Source organism: Nothobranchius furzeri, chromosome 11 (assembly GCF_043380555.1).
Source record: "Nothobranchius furzeri strain GRZ-AD chromosome 11, NfurGRZ-RIMD1, whole genome shotgun sequence".
In the NCBI taxonomy this organism is placed as follows: Eukaryota; Metazoa; Chordata; class Actinopteri; order Cyprinodontiformes; family Nothobranchiidae; genus Nothobranchius; species Nothobranchius furzeri.
The window spans coordinates 42,378,506-42,399,962 of record NC_091751.1 but is presented as its reverse complement, the minus strand read 5'-3'; the positions used below and the strand labels follow the sequence as shown (position 1 = coordinate 42,399,962).

At 41.6% G+C, this 21,457-nt stretch overlaps 2 protein-coding genes across 7 annotated transcripts in view; both read right to left on the bottom strand.

The window, feature by feature from the left end:
* The window catches only part of LOC107383537 (microtubule cross-linking factor 1), a 323,529-nt gene extending 312,081 nt beyond the window's left edge, over positions 1-11,448 (bottom strand). For all 6 annotated transcript variants that reach the window (XM_054746802.2, XM_054746804.2, XM_054746814.2 and 3 more), the window contains exons 1-3: positions 10,419-11,448; positions 5,801-6,025; positions 5,005-5,163 (exon numbers count right to left, since the gene is read on the bottom strand). In XM_054746802.2, the coding sequence (XP_054602777.1) occupies positions 5,005-5,163; positions 5,801-6,025; positions 10,419-11,234 (1,200 nt within the window). In that variant the 5' untranslated portion in view covers positions 11,235-11,448. The remainder of the gene's footprint in view (positions 1-5,004; positions 5,164-5,800; positions 6,026-10,418) is intronic.
* A 1,918-nt stretch (positions 11,449-13,366) lies between these two features.
* Positions 13,367-21,457, bottom strand: rab12 (RAB12, member RAS oncogene family). The gene is made up of 6 exons (XM_015956226.3): positions 21,082-21,457; positions 20,131-20,191; positions 17,295-17,433; positions 16,381-16,470; positions 16,108-16,212; positions 13,367-13,926 (listed from the first exon to the last, which is right to left on the bottom strand). Exons 1-6 carry the CDS (start codon positions 21,308-21,310, stop codon positions 13,819-13,821), a joined length of 732 nt encoding a protein of 243 aa, XP_015811712.1. The 5' UTR covers positions 21,311-21,457; the 3' UTR covers positions 13,367-13,818.

Below are 21,457 nucleotides of genomic sequence, written 5' to 3'. Positions count from 1 at the left end.
CCGCTACGGATATCAGTCAACAAAGCAGTCCGCCATACTCATCAAAGAAGACGCAAATACCACCTTCTCCCAAATAAACTTCAGTACCTCTTGACTCAAAGAAAAGCCCAAATCTACATAGTCCAAAGTCAATCTCAAAGCCATCTTTGTTTTCTTGCTCTGCCACAGTAACACCCTGCTAACCAACAGAGTGCCGTGAATGGCCCACCAAACCAATAGAGTGCTATGAATGGTCCGCTACAGATGTCAGTGAACAGGGCAGTCTGCCAAACATCAAAGAAGAGGGAAACCAAACTGATAGTGTGCTGTGATTGGCCCAGCACCAAATGACCGGGGCTGCAGAGGTTCCAATGGAGCCTGGCTAGATCATCCTTCTACTTCGGCAAACAGCAGAGCTGTGTGCCTACTGCTTGTGTGTGTATGTGTGTATGTGTGTGTGTGTGTTTGTGTACCGTGTATTCATTACCTTCTGGGGACAATTTCTTGGGTTTATCCTTGAATGTGGGGACCTTTTGACCTTGTGGTGACATTTGACTGGTCCCCACAAAGGAAAATCCCCTATGGGCCGTGATATACATGCTGTTTGACAAAGCAAATTTGTGTTTAAAATGGCTGCCACGCGTTACTTGCATTGATTTGAAGCATCGTTTGTGCGCATTCCTCGAAATGAACGATGCTGCAATATACGAGTAACCAGTAGGTGGAGTTTACAAAATGAGCGAGACACACTCACCATGGTGACTCCATCTCTGAGGTCTTTCATACTCTTTTTCTATCGTGAACCCAAGATCTTTTCTATTGATGCCATGTTTTTTTTTTTTTTTGGTTGAACCCACAAACCTGGGGTGTTTCTCAATGTCAAGGCGCCTTGCCTTGCAAGGCGATGTCTTGCGAGGCCAGGCTCCTTGCTTACGAGGACACTGTCCTTCCTTGGTCAAAGAAAACGGTTAATGGAACAGACTTGCATCACGTGACCGCGGCTTCCATGGCAGTCACGTAACGTCACGTGACACGGGAGATAACATTATATTTTATATGCATTAGTTTCAATATAAATATATAACGAGTTTTACTTTTAAAATTGTGCATATGTTTATTAAATTAAAAATATAAGCGAGTTACTACCCGCTAGCCACCGAAGCTGCAACTACTAAGCAACTAACCAACAATAGATAACTTCTTTGGATCTGAAAATAAAAACATTTTAAATTAGGTGACATACTTTTAAACTTGAAAATTGTCCCCGAAATAGCTGCCAGCTTCTGATCCGCCGTCCTTTTGAAAATACTGCGGTGTATTCTGGGTAATTTTTGGCTAAGGCTAGGCTACAAGACACCTCCCATGTGTCCTTGCTGAGCTAGCTAAACTGCTAACAAAAAGAGAACACATGCCTTGGTAGAACATGAACATTAAAACCGATTGGAACACGTCTTGGTGGCTCCTGACGACGTATCTTCTAGGCAACTAGGGCAGGGCCAAGACATCAAGGCAAGGTTTGTTGACACTGAGAAACACCCCCGGCTCTCTGTCTGGTCTGAGTAGTCTAGTGTGCCCCCTAGTGGAACACCTCAGTACTATGTCCAATCCAATCCAATTTATAAAGCGCATTCACAAGGCATTACAACCAAACAAGGCGCTGTACACTAAAGATGTTAGTTAATCAAACCGGCGGTATACAAACATGTCGAACACAGATAAAAGATAAAAAGGAAATACAACAAAATTCCCAAAAGCTAACAGCTAAAAATCAATAAGACACAGGCTGAAAAAAAATTAGAAAAACATTTTAAAAAAGAACCTCAATAGTATGGAAGTTGATATTGTAAAGTCCATTTTTAAACAATGCAGATGTAAGTGATGGTCATAATTATGTTATATAAGCTAGGTTGAAGTAGTGAGTTTTCAAGCGTGATTTAAAAATGCTAGCTGTTGGTGCTTGCCTCACTAGCAGTGGTAAAGTGTTCCACAGCTTCGGTGCACAGACAGAGAAAGCCCTCTCTCCACGGCTTTTTAAACGTGCATTTGGAACAGCTAGGAGGAGCTTATCTTCAGACCTGAGAGCACGCGGCGGGTTGTAGTAATGGACCAGTTCACACAGATATGGAGGAGCTTGATGGTTCAAGGATTTGTAAGTCAGAAGCATAATTTTGAAATTTATCCTAAACTGCACGGGCAACCAGTGGAGAGATTTCAGAATTGGAGAAATGTGTTGTCTTCTGTCAGCTCCAGTCAGCAACCTAGCTGCTGAATTCTGGACCAGCTGAAGTCTAGAATCCAGCCTTGAGGTGATGAAAGTGTGGACCACAGATTTCAGAAGACGGACACTCAGGATTTGCTTTAGTTTCGAGATGCGTCTTAGTTGGAAAAAACATGATTTAACTGTGTTATTGACCTGGGCATCCATCTTCAGAGCCTGGTCCATTTTTACTCCAAGGTTGGAGATTACAGAGGATACATTAGGTGAGAGATAGCTGAGGTCATGTTGATGAATTGCCATGGTACTGTTAGGACTGAAAACGATTAAGTCAGTTTTGGAGTCATTAAGATGGAGGAAGTTGTCAGCTAGCCATTGCTTGTGCAGTACAGCAGCATGTACTGGGAGTGCAGAATTATTAGGCAAATGAGCATTTTGTCCACATCATCCTCTTCATGCATGTTGTCTTACTCCAAGCTGTATAGGCTCGAAAGCCTACTACCAATTAAGCATATTAGGTGATGTGCATTTCCGCAATGAGAAGGGGTGTGGTCTAATGACATCAACACCCTATATCAGGTGTGCATAATTATTAGGCAACTTCCTTTCCTTTGGCAAAATGGGTCAAAAGAAGGACTTGACAGGCTCAGAAAAGTCAAAAATAGTGAGATATCTTACAGAGGGATGCAGCAGTTTCAAAATTGCAAAGCTTCTGAAGCGTGATCATTGAACAATCAAGTGTTTCTTTCAAAATAGTCAACAGGGTCGCAAGAAGCATGTGGACAAACCAGGGCGCAAAATAACTGCCCGTGAACTGAGAAAAGTCAAGCGTGCAGCTGCCAAGATGCCACTTGCCACCACTTTGGCCATATTTCAGAGCTGCAACATCACTGGAGTGCCCAAAAGCACAAGGTGTGCAATACTCAGAGACACGGCCAAGGTAAGAAAGGCTGAAAGACGACCACCACTGAATAAGACACACAACCTGAAACGTCAAGACTGGGCCAAGAAATATCTCAAGACTGATTTTTCTAAGGTTTTATGGACAGATGAAGTGAGAGTGAGTCTTGATGGGCCTGATGGATGGGCCCGTGGCTGGATTGGTAAAGGGCAGAGAGCTCCAGTCCGACTCAGACGCCAGCAAGGTGGAGGTGGAGTACTGGTTTGGGCTGGTATCATCAAGTATGAGCTTGTGGGGCCTTTTCGGGTTGAGGATGGAGTCAAGCTCAACTCTCAGTCCTACTGCCAGTTTCTGGAAGACACCTTCTTCAAGCAGTGGTACAGGAAGAAGTCTGCATCCTTCAAGAAAAACATGATTTTCATGCAGGACAATGCTCCATCACACGTGTCCAAGTACTCCACAGCGTGGCTGGCAAGAAAGGGTATAAAAGAAGAAAAACTAATGACATGGCCTCCTTGTTCACCTGATCTGAACCCCATTGAGAACCTGTGGTCCATCATCAAATGTGAAATTTACAAGGAGGGAAAACAGTACACCTCTCTGAACAGTGTCTGGGAGGCTGTGGTTGCTGCTGCACGCAATGTTGATGGTGAACAGATCAAAACACTGACAGAATCCATGGATGGCAGGCTTTTGAGTGTCCTTGCAAAGAAAGGTGGCTATATTGGTCGCTGATTTGTTTTTGTATTGTTTTTGAATGTCAGAAATGTATATTTGTGAATGTGGAGATGTTATATTGGTTTCACTGGTAAAAATAAATAATTGAAATGGGTATATATTTGTTTTTTGTTAAGTTGCCTAATAATTATGCACAGTAATAGTCACCTGAACACACAGATATCCCCCTAAAATAGCTAAAACTAAAAACAAACTAAAAACTACTTCCAAAAACATTCAGCTTTGATATTAATGAGTTTTTTGGGTTAACTGAGAACATGGTTGTTGTTCAATAATAAAATTATTCCTCACAAATACAACTTGCCTGATAATTCTGCACTCCCTATTATGTCAACAAAGCCTGCTGCCTGCACCAACGTGAGGTCAAACAGCAAGTATATCACACGATTAAATAAATCTAAGAAATGATAGATAGATAGATAGATAGATAGATAGATAGATAGATAGATAGATAGATAGATAGATAGATAGATAGATAGATAGATAGATAGATAGATAGATAGATAGATAGATAGATAGATAGATAGATAGATAGATAGATAGATAGATAGATAGATGATAGATAGATAGATAGATAGATAGATAGATAGATAGATAGATAGATAGATAGATAGATAGATAGATACATGATAGATAGATAGATAGATACATGATAGATAGATAGATAGATACATGATAGATAGATAGATAGATAGATAGATAGATAGATAGATAGATAGATAGATAGATAGATAGATAGATAGATAGATAGATAGATAGATAGATAGATAGATAGATAGATAGATAGATAGATAGATAGATAGATAGATAGATAGATAGATAGATAGATAGATAGATAGATAGATAGATAGATAGATAGATAGATAGATAGATAGATCGATAGATAGATCGATCGATCGAACACACCAAGTCAACACATGTCGGTAAAATGAGCCTCAGGGTGGGTGTAACATTAGGTGTTTTTTAGATAAATCAAGTAAATACATTCTGCAGCAAAGCACAAAGGAATTGATCAGGAAGTCTGTGCAATCTGACTCTATGTGCTAAAGAGTCACAAGAAATACTGCAATAAAAAACTTGTGTGTGTGAAAGAAAGCAACTACGGCTTTGTTAAACTCAGCCTGGATGTTTTTCTGCTCACTGACTAAGAAACAGGTCGGCATCCATTCACCTCTTTGATCCTCTCCAGCTCGTTGTGCAGCGCCTGTTTGGAGATCTCTACCTCGATGATCTTTTGTCTGAGCACCTCGTTCTCGTCCTCCGCTCGGCTGCGCTTGTCCTCTGTGCTCTCCAGCTCGTTGTGCAATCGCACCGACACGTCCTTGGCGACCTGAGGTCAGTCGGGTCAGAAAAGAAACAAAAGATGAGCACATTAATAATTCACGATGTTGTTCTTTTGCACACAATCACAGATTGCAGCTCAGGATTCTTGATCAAGGATATGTTCTGGTGACAAATCATAAAAATTGTATTACTTTAAAAGAAAAGACAAGAAAAAAATGAAAGGTTGCAAATAAAATTGAGAAACTTGCAGTTTGTTTCCTCTGATTATAAAATTAGATTTTTTATTTATGTTACTGTAATTGCAGATGCCGATTGCTTAGTGGGTGAATGGATTTGGTCGATTTTTAAGTTTGATGGACTATAAACTACAGACTTCAAGTTTTAGTGCAAAACAACCTAATTATACTTGTCTTTATAGGTCAAAGTAGACAAATTTTTACTTTAACCTGTATACTGTGGGGACATTTTGCAGGTCCACACAATGCTAAACACCCTAAAACTTTTAGTTTAGGTTAGGGTTTGGAAAAGAGCCCCATTGGTTAGGGTTAGGCATAGTGGAGTCACTAAAATGATTGGAATTCAATGGAGGTAAACAAAACCTGGAAGCTGGAATTGGTCTACATTTCTATGTATTATGTGAATAAAAGCTAATTATAAATCAGGCAAAAATAAAATCTGCAGACCTTCAAATCCTGCTCCAGACTACGCAGCAGCTCTCCATCCACGTGGCCCGTCTGAGCGACCCGCAGGCTCTTCTGCTCTGCCTTTCTCAGGCGATACTGTAGGATGCGGCAGTTCTTATTGGCCCGGTCCAGTTCTCTCCGTAACTCCTGCAGCTGGTACACCTCCTCCTCCAGGTAGCTGTCTCGCACCTCCTCCATCTCTGCTCGCAGCTCGTCCACTTCATCCTGAAAGGACGAAGACGTACAATCAACAATATTTATAAAATGTATTTATGAGTATTTATGGGTTTCAAAACACCAAAGGTGAATTTATGTTATGTTTATGATACACAGGTAAATACAGATGAATGTGTACATGCACTGTTCAATGGAGGGATATGCCTTTGTGTGCATAGGCATGGATATGAGATTGTATGCCCGTGCATGTGTGTGTATGTAAGTGTACAGGTCCTTCTCAAAAAATTTAGCATATTGTGATAAAGTTCATTATTGTCTGTATTTTCCTGGTAAACATTAGACTTTAATATATATTAGATTCATTACACACAACTGAAGTAGTTCAAGCCTTTTATTGTTTCTAATATTGATGATTTTGGCATACAGCTCATGAAAACCCAAAATTCCTTTCTCAAAAAATTAGTATATCATGAAAAGGTTCTCTAAATGAGCTATTAACCTAATCATCTGAATCAACTAATTAACTCTAAACACCTGTAAAAGATTCCTGAGGCTTTAAAAAACTCCCAGCCTTGTTCATTACTCAAAACTGCAATCATGGGTAAGACTGCCGACCTGACTGCTGTCCAGAAGGCCATCATTGACACCCTCAAGCAAGAGGGTAAGACACAGAAAGAAATTTCTGAACAAATAGGCTGTTCCCAGAGTGCTGTATCAAGGCACCTCAGTGGGAAGTCTGTGGGAAGGAAAAAGAGTGGCAGAAAACGCTGCACAACGAGAAGAGGTGGCCGGACCCTGAGGAAGATTGTGAAGAAGGACCGATTCCAGACCTTGGGGGACCTGTGGAAGCGGTGGACTGAGTCTGGAGTAGAAACATCCAGAGCCACCATGTACAGGCGTGTGCAAGAAATGGGCTACAGGTGCTGCATTCCCCAGGTCAAGCCACTTTTGAACCAGAAACTGCGGCAGAAGCGCCTGACCTGGGCAACAGAGAAGCAGCACTGGACTGTTGCTCAGTGGTCCAAAGTACTTTTTTCGGATGAAAGCAAATTTTGCGTGTCATTCGGAAATCAAGGTGCCAGAGTCTGGAGGAAGACTGGGCAGAGGGAAATGCCAAAATGCCTGAAGTCCAGTGTCAAGTACCCACAGTCAGTGATGGTCTGGGGTGCCATGTCAGCTGCTGGTTATGGTCCACTGTGTTTTATCAAGGGCAGGGTCAATGCAGCTAGCTATCAGGAGATTTTGGAGCACTTCATGCTTCCATCTGCTGAAAAGCTTTATGGAGATGAAGATTTCATTTTTCAGCACAACCTGGCACCTGCTCACAGTGCCAAAACCACTGGTAAATGGTTTACTGACCATGGTATTACTGTGCTCTATTGGCCTGCCAACTCTCCTGACCTGAACCCCATAGAGAATCTGTAGGATATTGTGAAGAGAAAGTTGAGAGGCGCAAGACCCAACACTCTGGATGAGCTGAAGGCCGCTATCGAAGCATCCTGGGCCTCCATAACACCTCAGCAATGCCACAGGCTGATTGCCTCCATGCCACGCTGCATTGAAGCAGTCATTTCTGCAAAAGGATTCCCGACCAAGTATTGAGTGCATAACTGAACATAATTATTTGAAGGTTGACCTTTTTTTAAATCAAAAACGCTTTTCTTTTATTGGTCGGATGAAATATGCTAATTTTTGAGAAAGGAATTTTGGGTTTTCATGAGCTGTATGCCAAAATCATCAATATTAGAAACAATAAAAGGCTTGAACTACTTCAGTTGTGCGTAATGAATCTAATATATATGAAAGTCTAATGTTTATCAGTACATTACAGACAATAATGAACTTTATCACAATATGCTAATTTTTTGAGAAGGACCTGTACAGATTTGTGCACGTGCATACATATGCACATGTAAGAGTATTTGTGTATATGTGAGTATGTAGGTGTACGTATATATGAAAGTATGAATGTGCATTAGTATGCATGTACTGTATATATGTTTCTATGTATATATACAGATATGTGCGTATGGGAATGTATGGGTTTACATATTCATGTTTGTGCATAATAAAATGAGTAAACATGTAATCATTGTATCTGTTTATATGGATATGGAGCTTTATGGATTTCTTGTTTTTGACTGCACATGTTCAAATAAAACTAAACCAAAAAAATTTAGATTTAAAAAAATATATATTTTTTTTAAATCATGTTTAATCAAATTTTAAGAACATCAATAACATAAATCTGGAATAAAAACCTTCTTAAAGATTTTACACCTTTGATTATGCACAAGTACTATCAGAGTATAATTAGCCAATTTCTTCATAGAGCTAGAGATGCACAGATTCTGATTTTGAAGGCCGATACCAATTTCTGACTCTTGTACAGCTCCAACCTGCAGATAACAGATTTGGCAGATTCTGAATAACATGAAATTTTTGGAAGAACTAATGTCCACATAGAATATCTGACAATCTGTGCTGACAAACATCTCACCCTTTAGTAAGCATTCATGTCTGGTAATTATTATTATTTATTAACTGTAATTACATTACATTTTTGGTCAAATTACTTGTTTGGAACTGTATTTTCAAAGTTTATGACCCAAGAAGCTGAGTTGAGCAGAAAGACCTGAGACTTATGTGTGGCTTGCAAAACAATGACATGTTCCCACCTCAGACTAAAATCTTGTCATAAACCAAGAAACAGTTTTCAACTGAAAGAGTTGATTTGAACATGATTTGCAAAAATATTTGAATAAAGTGGTGCAATTCTTGAGGGGATTATTCTAATATTTTTTATATGATTACATGAGTTCTAATGATGCAGGTACTCCCACTGAGATCTGTTCTCTCTGGTTTCCATCAGACGTTCAGAGTTTCTCTGCAGCAGTGAGGTGCAACAGTGGTTCCTTTGATATCTATTTGCTATCCATCCAGAAGAATCTGTTTGCGCTGCAGATTTCTTCTGGGATCAAAATTCGAACCTCATATGAAAAGACAATTGGTCATGTTAAGGTGGGAGAGGAAACGCGCCTCATTTAAATTAAACTAAATCTGTCCTGTTTTGGGAAGCACCAAGCCCGGTGTTATTCGAGGAAGACCCTGGAGCTAATGACCTCGGGCGAACCGATCGAAGGCCAGGTTTAATTGAGAGGCAGAGCAGCATCGAGGGAGCTTGTGTGTTTCAAAGAAGCCCTCTGATGTTTATTACAGGTGCATGGTGGGTCAAAGTATTCTTATAAACTCATGTTTATCTTCAGCCAGTGGCTACTGGAGTCAAGTGAGAGATTTATTTGTTTTACAAACAGTTTAGAGAAGCGTTTTTAATGTTTTAAAGCCCAGAGTAGCTTTAATGAAAGGTTTTCAGCAGGGTGTAGTTACTAACCTGAGCCACTAGATGGCACTACATCACACAAGCTGGACCTTTAATTATAGCGAATCCAGTTAAGAGAGTAAATATCTAATTCACGAGATTTAGCAGTAATTGCTTTGTGGAATGCCTTCACTGCCATCTCAGCAGGAGGGACAACAGTCATCTATTACGTTAAGCACCGCTTATGCATCCCGTGGAAAGGCTAGTTTATGAATACAATTTTCTAGATGTGACAAAATAAAAAAATAATTAACATTTTATCAACTGTAGGGAAATTCTTTGAGAAAAATCGACACCTATATGGATTAATTGTCTTTAGACAGACGGTGTAGACAATATTTGCAAATCATCTCCTTCAGAATTATAAATGAATGTGAGCATCGGCCATCTGGGATCAAATTAATGACTAAATCCATCAGTCACTGAGGAGTAAAAGATTGCTTTCATCGTCTGAAGTCTATGAGCCACTATGACATCCAGAGGAAAAATAAATAGGGGGGGCTGGAGGACTTTGGAGACCCAGCTGGCAGGCAGAACCAGGCAGGGAGGGTCTGTAAACCCCAGACTCATGGGACGTCAACTCCTGAGGGATAAAGCCATTACAGCCAGAGCCAGTAAAGCTGATTAACTCTCTTGTGTCTCCACAGAGCTGGAGAGAAAGGCCCAGCACATATGTAGTCAAGTTTGAAACACAACTCTCATCAGTGACATGCAAACATATTTGCATTTGGGAAAAATAAATAAACTACTTAGTTTGTTCATTTGTATATTTTGCCCCTCCTCAGCTTAGGAAGAGAGCCCGTGGAGGTGGAGTCGATCTGGATGCAAATACATGACATCTGAATGAGCAATTGAACTACAATGGAGAATGGTGTTGATAAAACTCCCAGAGGTCAAACCCTGGGGGGTGCTGTGGGTGTGGGGGCATCATGATGGATGGAGGACCGAGGAGGTGCTGATGCTCTGAGCAGGTGCACACTAGACATGAAGCCTCTGAGTTTGTTTCTGCAGCAGGAGGTGCTGCAAATCACAGAAGTGCATTCAGACTCTATCAGATCTTACCTTGAGGTAGTCGTTTTCGGATCTCAGATCTTCTATTTCCCGTAGCAGATCGTCCTCGGTTGCAGCCTTGGAGTCTGACGGGTGTAATTGTGCGCTTGTGGAGGATTTCTCTGCTTTGTGTTTCCCTCCCTGGTGTCCCGGAGCGGGCTGAGCCTGAGACATGCTTCCCTTGGCGGCGGAAGCGTCGCCTGTGCGCCGCGGAGCTGCAGCTGTCGCCCCGCTCGTATCTACCAGCTGGTCCCGGTCACTGGAGCCAGTACCGGACTCGGCGTCGCTGCTGGCGGCCGGTGCCAGCTTCTGCTCATCAGACAGCGGTTCGGATGGGCAGTCCGACAGGTCGGAGCTGCTGTCGGTCTGACTGACCTGGCCAAGAGGCGCACCGGTCGGCACCCGGATCGGGGATGGGTTGTGAGGGCCCGGAGAGCCCGAGGCTGCTTTAGCCTTCTTGCCTTTGGTGATGACCGGACTGCTGGTGTCCGGTCTGCTGCTGACGGATTTGGGCTCAGCTGCTGCATGCTGAGGCACCTTTGTGGGCTTTTTAGCGACTGCAGACTTGGGTCCACTTTTGACCGTAGCTGGTTTCTCTTTGGCCCCGGATATGTTACGTCTGGAGCTGCGGTTCGGATGGGCTAAGGACACTGTAGCGCACTGCTGCTTGCTAAGTTTGGGGGATTTGGGTAAGAGGCCAGGTGGTTTGGTGGAGCGGGAGTGAACATCTTTGAGGAACGGTCTGGCCGGTGACGGCGCTCGGTTCAGCCTCTTCTTCTCCAACTGTTGGCTCTGCGGCTTGGAGTCAGAGCCATTGGAGCTCTCCATTATACACCGACACCGGCAGCAGGAGGGTGGTGAAGGGAACGATCAAATCTCTGACATGCGCCACCAGAAGAGCAGCCGGGGATCTCTGCCCTGATCCCTGCCGGAATGTGGATGGGCATCCTGCGTCGTGCGGGATGTTTTTCACTCCATCCCGACAGCATTCACCAGGTTGTCATTGTAGTCCCCTCTGCCTGAGAGGAAACGCTGCAATAAACCCGGGATGAAAGACAGGTTGCATCTGCGGAGGGTTCAGGATCAAATAAAAATGAAGTCAGGTTTCCTTTTCCTCCATCCCGTCTCCAAACACGCTGGACCCGTGGAGCTACTCCATCCTCTCTCACTCGTAAAATCTGCAGCCGCTGCGGTGTGAGGTTTAACGCCAGTGATTTTCTGCGACGCGCATGCGTCACTACTACACAGGCAGGTCTGACACGCTCTACTGCGCGTGCGCCGACGGCTTTAGAGCACTTCTGACAGAACAGTAACATAAAAACTCCTCCAGTTAGTAATAAATATAAACATCTTTAATCGCATTGTCATTAGTTCAAGAATGCCACAAGTTATAAATACAGCTTTAAACAAAAACCTTTCAAAGATTCATAACAAATGTAACACAAATAACAGACGTCATTCTTAAAGGATACATATTGCAAATAAAGAGAAGCATTTTAAATGTAATTAAAACTGAGTATTAAAAGGCTTGGTTATTAGAAATAAGTCCACGTGGTTAGTGCCGAAAGGTCAAACACGGACAAAGGTTAAATTCTCAAACACAATCTGAAAAAAGTGCATTCACACAAAAAAATGATTTCCCACATATTCCAAATCTGACTAATGATCTTACCGCAAAACAAAGTGTTTGGATGAAACGTTTCAACATCTTTATTTTGGCATGAAACTCATTAAGGTGTGCGTGTTGAATCTCCTCCAATATTAACTGTAACATATAAAACAAATTGCCCACGTAAATCTGGATCAGGGAATTTGACTGGGCCTGTCAAATCTTTACCACCAGTTCTACAGCCTGACAAAACACACACACTCAAAGGTACATAAATACTGAAATCATTTCAACCCAAAGGTTTGAGAAATAAAAGGATGTCTCGCAGGAGGGATTACAGCATGTGCAAAAAAAATGGGGGAAAATCCTGACCTACAAAATACTGAAAAAAAAACCACAACCTCTCCTTTAAATATGTCTCTTTGTTCCAGAAGATGTAGAAATATTCATAAGTATCAAATCTATTTCAATGAAACAAACCTTTATAACTTTCACTGTTACTACGGTAACCCAGAAGAGCCAAACCAGTTGTTTTTGAGCATTTTAACTCATTTCTGCTGTCTGTTTTCCAAACGTTATCTTGGGTGAAAAGGAGAAAAGGTGTGAGTTGGTTGCATTTTGCACATTCATTACTAGATGCCACCAAAGCAAACATAAAGGGGCTTTAATCTGTTATGAAACTCAAAGTTAATCGAGTGATCAAAAGCATGTGCAGTTCTGAGCCGATCCAAGTTTCCTGAGTCATTCTGGCACTTTTCAACAAAAGGAGAAACACTCTACTTCCACCCTCAGCTTTATCCGAATTCAAAAGGGAAAAAAAAGGAAAACAATCAAATATATTAGTGACAAAAAAACAGACATGTGCACTGGCTAATCCCTCTGAGAAGCCAAGAGCACGAAAATTCCCTCCTGTTCAACATTAATCAATCCAAGACTACATTACCCATCTCTCCTTGCAACTACACTCCTGCTCCAGAAAGTAGCAACTGTTCAGGCAGCATTGATCCATATTAGAGCTAAACTACAAGTTGTTTCCTTTCATGAATGTCAGTATAAGATGGTTTGTAGTGCAAAACATTACAATTTATACAAATTTAAACTGAGACGCGCCCTACTTTTTATACTGTAGGAAAAAGCACTAAAAGCTCAAAAGATCGCCACATAACCATCATTTTCCACTAACGTCTGCATCACCTTCTCCAGTCGCTACGGCAACAAATCCTGTTTAGACCATGTGCTTTTAAAAAAACTCCTAAATCAATCCACAGCTTGATAACACAAATTAATCAGTTTATAAAACTACTGAACCTGCAGATCCAAAGTGTCCACTGAGCTAGGGAGGTGTGAGATGTCATCCCTTTTTCTGAAAACTTGCAAATGCAGAGTGAGAAGACTGCTGGCCTGTCTAAATGATGTGTGAGCATGTGTAATGTCAGAAGAGAAGAAGAAACTGAGATGTAAGGCCCCCAGTTATTCCCAGTTTCCCACTCAGTTTAAAATGTCCAGCTGCTAACATCACCGTCCCAACAACGAGGTAGTCTGGGTCGAGTGTAGACAGACAGGTGACAGGAAGTGATCAATTCCTCGGGTGTTAGTGTGCTGTAGGTCATAGAGTTCAGTAACAAAGAAGAAGATAATACTGCCTGTTGTAGAGTCCATTCATCATTACAGCTGCAACCTATTCTAACGTGCAGTGGTGTGCTGCCCCCTCCTGGCCAGATGGCAACACTGCATATTTTAACGAGTGTGTTTGTGCTTTGTGTGGGGAATGATGATAGGTGGGATGGAGGGGTGAAAACGTGCTCAGCAACAGCGCATACGGGGAGGGGGCAACTCTGGTGGTACTTCCGGTTCAGGCTGCAGAGACAGGACGCTGTTGGAAAGCGCCTTGTTGGGAACTTCTAATGGCATCTGTGGGACGAAGAAACATGCAATCCCAAATGTGATGTGACAGTAATCTCAGAAGTGCGTGTACATTATTTTATAAATATAATTATAATATCAGTAAATGAACCAAACAGATTTATTAAAATCTGATCAGACTAATGAAACAATAAACATACCTGCAAACTTGGAAGGTGTGAGAAATGCGACAACTCAAATCAAATATCGTCTGTTTATGTTAAACTCCGAACTCAACACCCCCAAAAACGCACGACAAGCATGAGGAAACATCTATAAATGCTGAAAGGACATAAATCTGCTAAAGCTGGGTAGACACGGCGACTTTTTCACTCGTAGCGTTCAGCTTCAGCTCAAACTGTACGCCTTCCTCGCAGAGCAAATCTCACGAGTCGTGCTCACAATGTATGACCCAGTTCTTAGATGCGACCTAACTGCTGGTAGCAACACATCGAACCTGAAAATAAGCTAAAAATAGCCATTTTTACTTTTATTGTGTTGTTATTGATGTCTGTAGTCCTTCGGGAGTGCTGTAGGACACAGGGATTTATGGCAGTTGCATAAGACAAAAAAAAGAAAGTAAAAAAATCAATGTTTTATCAGTTTACTTTGACATGAACACATTTTCTTGACAATCCTTGTCACTGTGTGCGAAAAAATAGTATAAATAAAAACGACCAACGTGTGTTAATTTGACAAACTTTAAGGTCCAAATTAGGGCTGCAGCTATCAAATATTTTTGTAATAGAGTACTCTATCTAATCTTTTATCAATCAAACGAGTACTCTAATAAATTACCCTTTTGTGTTTGTAAACCATTATACCAAATAGCATGCTATAAAATATGAAAGACCTCTTCAAATGAACACGCAATTGCCAGTTATTCTTCAAGTTTTTTTCAAATTAGTTTTCAAAACTTCAGCACTTCAACTTTACTTCACAGTAAACAAATGCCTGTGTAAAAAATAAGTATACAACCTGAGCCGATTTTCCCCTCGTGCGAGAATCAAACAGCGCCAGAACCGCTCACGTCACACGCGCGCAAACATGGCTCGCCAGCAATTTCCCTATTAACACACATCTGTTTTAATTTCTACACTTTTTTTCCACACACAATAACAAGGATTGCCGTGGTTATGTCAAATTATACTGACCACAAAACATTCATTTACTTTTGTTTTCCTCCGCCACTCTCATAAATACCTGTGTCCTCCTGGAGCAATCCCAAGGGACAACAGACATCAATAACAACACAATAAAAAGTCCGACGTGTTGTGTGAAAACTGCTATTTTTAGCACATTTTTAGGTCCGACATGTTGCTACCAGACACACAGTGTGAGCAGAAACTGAGTGCTACAAATGAAAAAGTCGCACAGTGTCCGCAGAATATATAGCAGGCCTCCGAGACCGCTTGTAGAAGTGACATTTTTATGTGGATGTTTCCTGGTCAGGTGCTGCAGCTTGGAGGATGTGGTGTTGTGGTAGGCGAAATCCATTTTACAGTATTTACACTGGACTACGTTTTCCGCCTTACGAAGTGAAAAATGATCCCACACCTTTGACATTTTCTGTCTTTTTTGCACTCCACCGAGGTCCACATTGTCCGCCATGGCTTAAGAGAAAGTGAAGTTACATTCGCTACTCGCGTGTGCATTCAGTGCAGTGTGTATGTGCGTCACTTATTTCGGTCCGGGTGAAACATGACCCTGGGCGATTGCAAAGCGATTAATTAATTAAACATGAATTAAACGATAGTCAAATTCTCTGCCTCGAGGCTTTTGTGTACTCAAATTATTCGAGGTACTCGAGGAATCGTTTCAGCCCTAGTCCAAATCGCAGCAAGATGTTGAAGCAACTGCAGCGCCTGCAGTTTCTGGCATGCTGTCTCCTTGACTGTGACTGGTCAAATGAGGATGCACGGCTGAAACTCTACAAGATAGTTTGTGAACAAGATGAATGCGCCTCCTTTCTCTGACTGATTCTCATAAAGAGTGACTGAAACCTGACTGAAGACACCCCCCAAAACAAAAACCCTTCTGCTCTATACGATTCATGTGAATGCCATATTTGGCGTGAAAAATAGCGATTTTTGCCAAAAAGCATCAAGTTTGCAGGTATGAATAAAGAACAGGGATGATTTAAAGTACTATTTCCCACAAATGATTAATAAAAATGATAAACACACCAACCTTGCTGAGAATATCGTCCACTAGCTTCAGGAAGATCTCATCCACATTAAAATTATCCTTCGCACTGGCTTCGCAGAAGCGCATTCCACTTATTCTAGAGGCAAACTGTTCAATGCGAGACATAATCAGTATAATCAGTCTTTCTTCTCCACACGAAGGTGCTGTTGCTAAGTTTCATGCCTTAAGCAACGCGTGTGGAAGAAAACAACGTCCATCATGAATAAGTTCCATCAGAATGTTAAAAAAACGAGGAAAGTCGTGTTTTGAACTCACCCTCTCTCCTTGTTGTCTGGAGACGACCCGATCAGCCTCACAGTCCAGCTTGTTCCCAACCAGCAGAAGTTCTGCTTCCTCTGAGGCGTACTAACAAAAGCCACTTACACACTAGCATCGGCTCCACTCCACTCAACTCCGCCCGCCTCAGCTTGGCTGCGTTCGTTTCACACTGCCTCAGGAAGCGAACGTGATTGAACGCAAGGGCGGTCGGTGGCCTGTGATGTCATGAGCATCTCCGAGCATGTGGGTGGGGCAAAAGAGTGCGGAGAGGTCCGCGGTGTCTCCATTATTAAACAAAAGTGACTTGAGCAGCCTTACTTTTCGAGACACTTGGATTTTGATTTTGCATTCTGCTTTGCTGTGTCTGGCAGCATTGCTTGCGTGTTCATGCGTGCGTGCGTGCGTGTGCATGCGCGCGCGTGGGAGTGTGTGTGTGTGTGAGACTCCTCACAGCAGTGAGAGACAGAGTAAATTGTTTTAGCCAGAGGTTTGTTACCTCCACAGCATCCATAAGGATAATGGGTTGCGGATGAGGGAAGCCCCCGCGGGCTGATTCTATCCAACAATCAAAGGCTCCCCCTAATGGTACGTGCGATTTTGAGCCGGTCAATCAGCTGGCAGTGGGTGTGTCAACCCTGTTTGGCTCCAGGCAGACCGCTTTGGGAAGAGGCGTGAAAAGACGCCCGTTTGCGCGCAGGAAAACCCAAGGCTACCTAAATGAGAACAACGCGGTCCAGGAGGAGTAGAGCCGATGCTAGTGTGTAAGGGCCAGAGCACAGACAACCGGTTCCATCACTGGTTAGAACATTTTCCATTGGAAACACATCCATCAACAAGCAGCCCTTTGATTACTTATCTAACTCAAACTGAACCTCTGAACTCCTCATCCCTCCGTTGTTGTAGTCAGTTACCTTGTCGATCATTTTCATCCACTTTGGAAGATCATCAAAGGTCTCCTGTTTCGTTATATCGTATACAAGCACTATTCCCTTGGCTCCTCTGTAGTAGGCTGATGTGATGCTGTTAAACCTCTCCTGGCCTGCAGTGTCCCTGGATTAAACAAAGAAAGAGAAGGAAACCCATTAAGTCATCACTCAAGAGTCTTATTTTAATTTTTAAAAAGACCGATTAACAGAGCACTTCGAATTTTTCAATCATTTAGATCAAAAAACGAACCAGTTTGATTAAAAATATTCATTTCCTTAAATTAGGGTGAAATCAACTTTTAAATTTGTCGCATCCATAGGTACTTTACAAACCTATCAGCCATAACATTATGACCACTTTTAATCCAGGTAAGGACTTCAGAAAACCCCTGGAAGCGTGTGCTACCTTCAGTTCAGTAAAACATGCATCCAGAACATCTGAAAGATGTGGATTGGATTCATATCTAATGCGTCCCACAGACAGTAGGGTTTAGGCTGAATGGTTTCTGGGTCACATTAACTTTAGTGTGTTTCACGATGATACAAACTAGCTTACTAGCACAGTAAGCAAGCAATGCTAACAACTTCATACAGATGTCCAGAAAAAAAAATTCCCATTATATTGGCCTAAGCTAGCATGTATGACGATTTTGCTACTTAAAGCAGAAGTTTGTTAACTTACCTTTATAATTATGCATTTAGGTGGGTGCATACAGCTTAAAATGTTTGTCTATATTTGATTTTGGCATTTTGGATGTGGCCTGGATTACCCAATTAACATATGTCTATGGCATTATTCTCTGTACATTGTTGTCCGTCATCCTCTGCAGGTCCAGCAGCGATCATGTGAAAAACGCCACAGAGAACGCTAATGTTACTGTGACCCCTGACCCGGTGATGATTCAGCTGGCTAAAAGGTCAGGAAGCACCAAACCAGAGCTCAGTGCCTTAAACCCTATTCCTGTTTGCAGTGAGGAAGTGCACCATATCATGTTAATTTATAAGTAGTCGTAATGTTGTGACAAATAAATCATACAATCACTAAATCTGAATTTCACATCATTCTTACCTGATATTTAGAAGGAAATAACCCACAACTGAAGGGTTTAGCTCCAAGATCACTTTTTTACACTTTGAAGGCATGATCCAAATTAGAAAAAGAACAGGAATGACTGAAAATGGATGAAATGTTTTGAATTTTGGCAGTTAACTCTCCTGTTTTGGATATTTGATTTGGAATAAGTATAGTTTAATTCGTAAGCCTGTGTTATGAGTATTACAGCTGGGGTGACAAAGTGAGGTGTTACTGTATCTTCAGCCATCTACCCCCCCCCCCCCCCCCCCCCCCAGTGAGTCACAATCAGGCTCATGAGCAGAAGAGTGGACAGAGACAGCAGCACAATGGCAGAGTTAGGCAAGACTAGGCGAAGCCACAGCCACCAGGTCGGATGGATTGAAGAAGAGCAGGGGGAGAGCGGTAGACGCGGGGCGTAGAGGGGGAGGGTGAAGGTAATGTGACGATTGAAGGGTGGAGGAGGTGGGTGTTAGCAAGACAAATTAGTTAGCAATGATGTTGCAGCCAAGCATCAACACACAATCAATACACACATTTAAATATTTCAGTCCTTTTGTGGTTTTCTCTGTTCCGTCAGGAATTAGATTCAAATCACAAAACCATGAACGCTCGGGTCCAACCACGGTCAAACAGCCTTCAAGTCTTGTGTGATTCAGTTCTATTAAAAACCTAAACCTCACACCAACTTGCAATCTGGAAAATTCTATAAGAACTTTCCACTGAATATTGCTTGTGCTGAATTATATTGGATGCATTTGTCCCTCTGTCCTCGTGGTCCTCCTCAGTCCCTGCAGAATCGTGCTGCCACGGGCAGGTTTAACTGAAGGGACGTTATGAACAGGTTTATCTGTGTTATCCAGCAGCAAAAATGAGTGTTTCTGTGTAGCATAGATCATCTTACACAGTATCCCTCTTTCTTGTTCATTTTCTTTTTCCCTTCTCTGACATTTTTAATCACCATTTTTTTCTCATTTGAACCATATTGAAAAAAAGAAATTGTTCTAAGACCCGTGTAAGGCAACGCTGAAACACAGCAAAACTCAGAACATTTAATAGGATCTGAAAACATTTCTAAAGTATTCTGATAGTAAAAAAGCTTTTAGACATTTTGTAGAATATTAATTAGATTTTCAGTTCATGGATGCTTTTAAAATGTGATTAGAGTGAGTCAAGTTGAAGTCACAAGATAGGGGAGAACAGACGTAACAGAATCAAACAACAGGCTCCTCGCACTCGAGGGCCTGTTCGGTTCAAAGCTTCAAAAGTCAAAGCGCATAACTCTCGCTGTATTCTTGTCAGTGGGGTGTTACAGAATGTATAAAAATGACAGGTTCAGGGTTTGATGACACTGTAAACTCTGCCATATTTGAGCAATTAATCCACAAGAATCACTCAAAATGGGCTGCAGTGTTTTATACATTTTTAACACCTCTGCTCACGCTGTTGTTAGTAGGGACAGCTACTCATAAAATCTAAATCACTGTTAATAAATGTACTGGTTAAACAGTTAGGACTGGAATAAAAGTAAAAGCTAAGTGCAAAAGTAATGAAATTACCAAATATGACCAAAAATTAGATGTCATTTATGTTCTGACAACAAGCTGAGGATGAATTAAGCTGCCTGCAGCACCATGCTGAAAGTTGATTGTTATGAATCCCAACACAGGCAATAGTAGCCTTGCTAGCACAAGGTGACACACAGACATGAACACTGTATGAACCTGCACCTCTGATCATTTTACTCACCATATCTGTAGCCTGATCTTCTTTTCTCTCAACTCAACGGTCTTGATTTTGAAGTCAACTCCTAAGAAAGGATCAAAACAAACACAGAAAAGAAAAATCATTTCCTGTGCTGCATTGATTTTATGTTGTTTTTTCTACTGGTTTGTTTACAACCAAACGTTTTTTAAATGAAACACTAAATAATTGATTTACAGGACACAAGACAAGATTATCAGAGAAATGTGTGATATCAGATTAAATGAAAATTGCATCAGTGACACTTAACTGTGTCACAGGGATGACAGAACACAAAATGGAGCTCTAGGAAAGCAGCTGTGAGACTATTTTAGGACTGGACACTGTAGCTGGCTGCAGTCCTGGTCACAAGGACTGTTGACTTGTTTTTAATACACAGGCATGACGATAATAATTAATGCATGTGTTCATTAGAAACGTCATCAAAACTTGTTTTCATGTAAAACAGTTTAAAATGTGTGAAAACTGGTTGGTGTCATTTACTTAAAACAAAACTATGCAACCATCTGAACTATTGAAACTGGATTCGTCTTTAAATTACATTTTCCAAAGATCCAGTAATTTCTAGATCTATTTTGATCTTTTCTGACAAAATCCAAACAGAAACTAGTTTTAAAAGTCTAAAATACTGAAGCATTGCCCCAAATATTACTCCATTTCATAAAACAAACTAAGCGCAGATAAATACAGTTCAAGTTACCTCACACGACAACAAGGCTGTTAGCATATCCAGCTGTAATGGTTCGAGCTAGCCAGACACTTCTAAAAATAAAGTTTTAAAAAATCCCCATTTCCCAGAATTCTCGAGGTTGACAGAAAATACACCGCGTCCATCCACCACAAGCTAGTTTAAAAACCGTTATTTCCAGCAAACAGACGGATCCCGTTAGCGCTGTGAAATTTAACAAATAAACAAAAACAAGTCTTTGTCCTCACCTACGGTCGACTTGCATGCTTCGCAGAAAGTATCGTCGGTATATCTCTCCATGAGGCTAGTTTTACCAACTCCACGGGAGCCAATAATGATAATCTGGAGTTTGAAGTCAGCGGGTCGGGGAGGCATCTTCCTGCGGCGAGACTGAGGCCCCATAGCCGGGGACGAGTTGGCTGAGCCCCCGCTGCCACCGGCGGTGGCTCTCCGCGGTATGTCATATCTCGGATCCATCAGAAATGTGACATGTTTGCGTACAAAAAAGAGAATATACACAAGCCCAAACTCAAACAAAACCGGAAAGATTCGCTATTTTTAAATAATGTTGTGTCTGAAGAAGTTTGAGAAAGTTTGTTAGCTGATGATAGTTGTTCAGCCAGA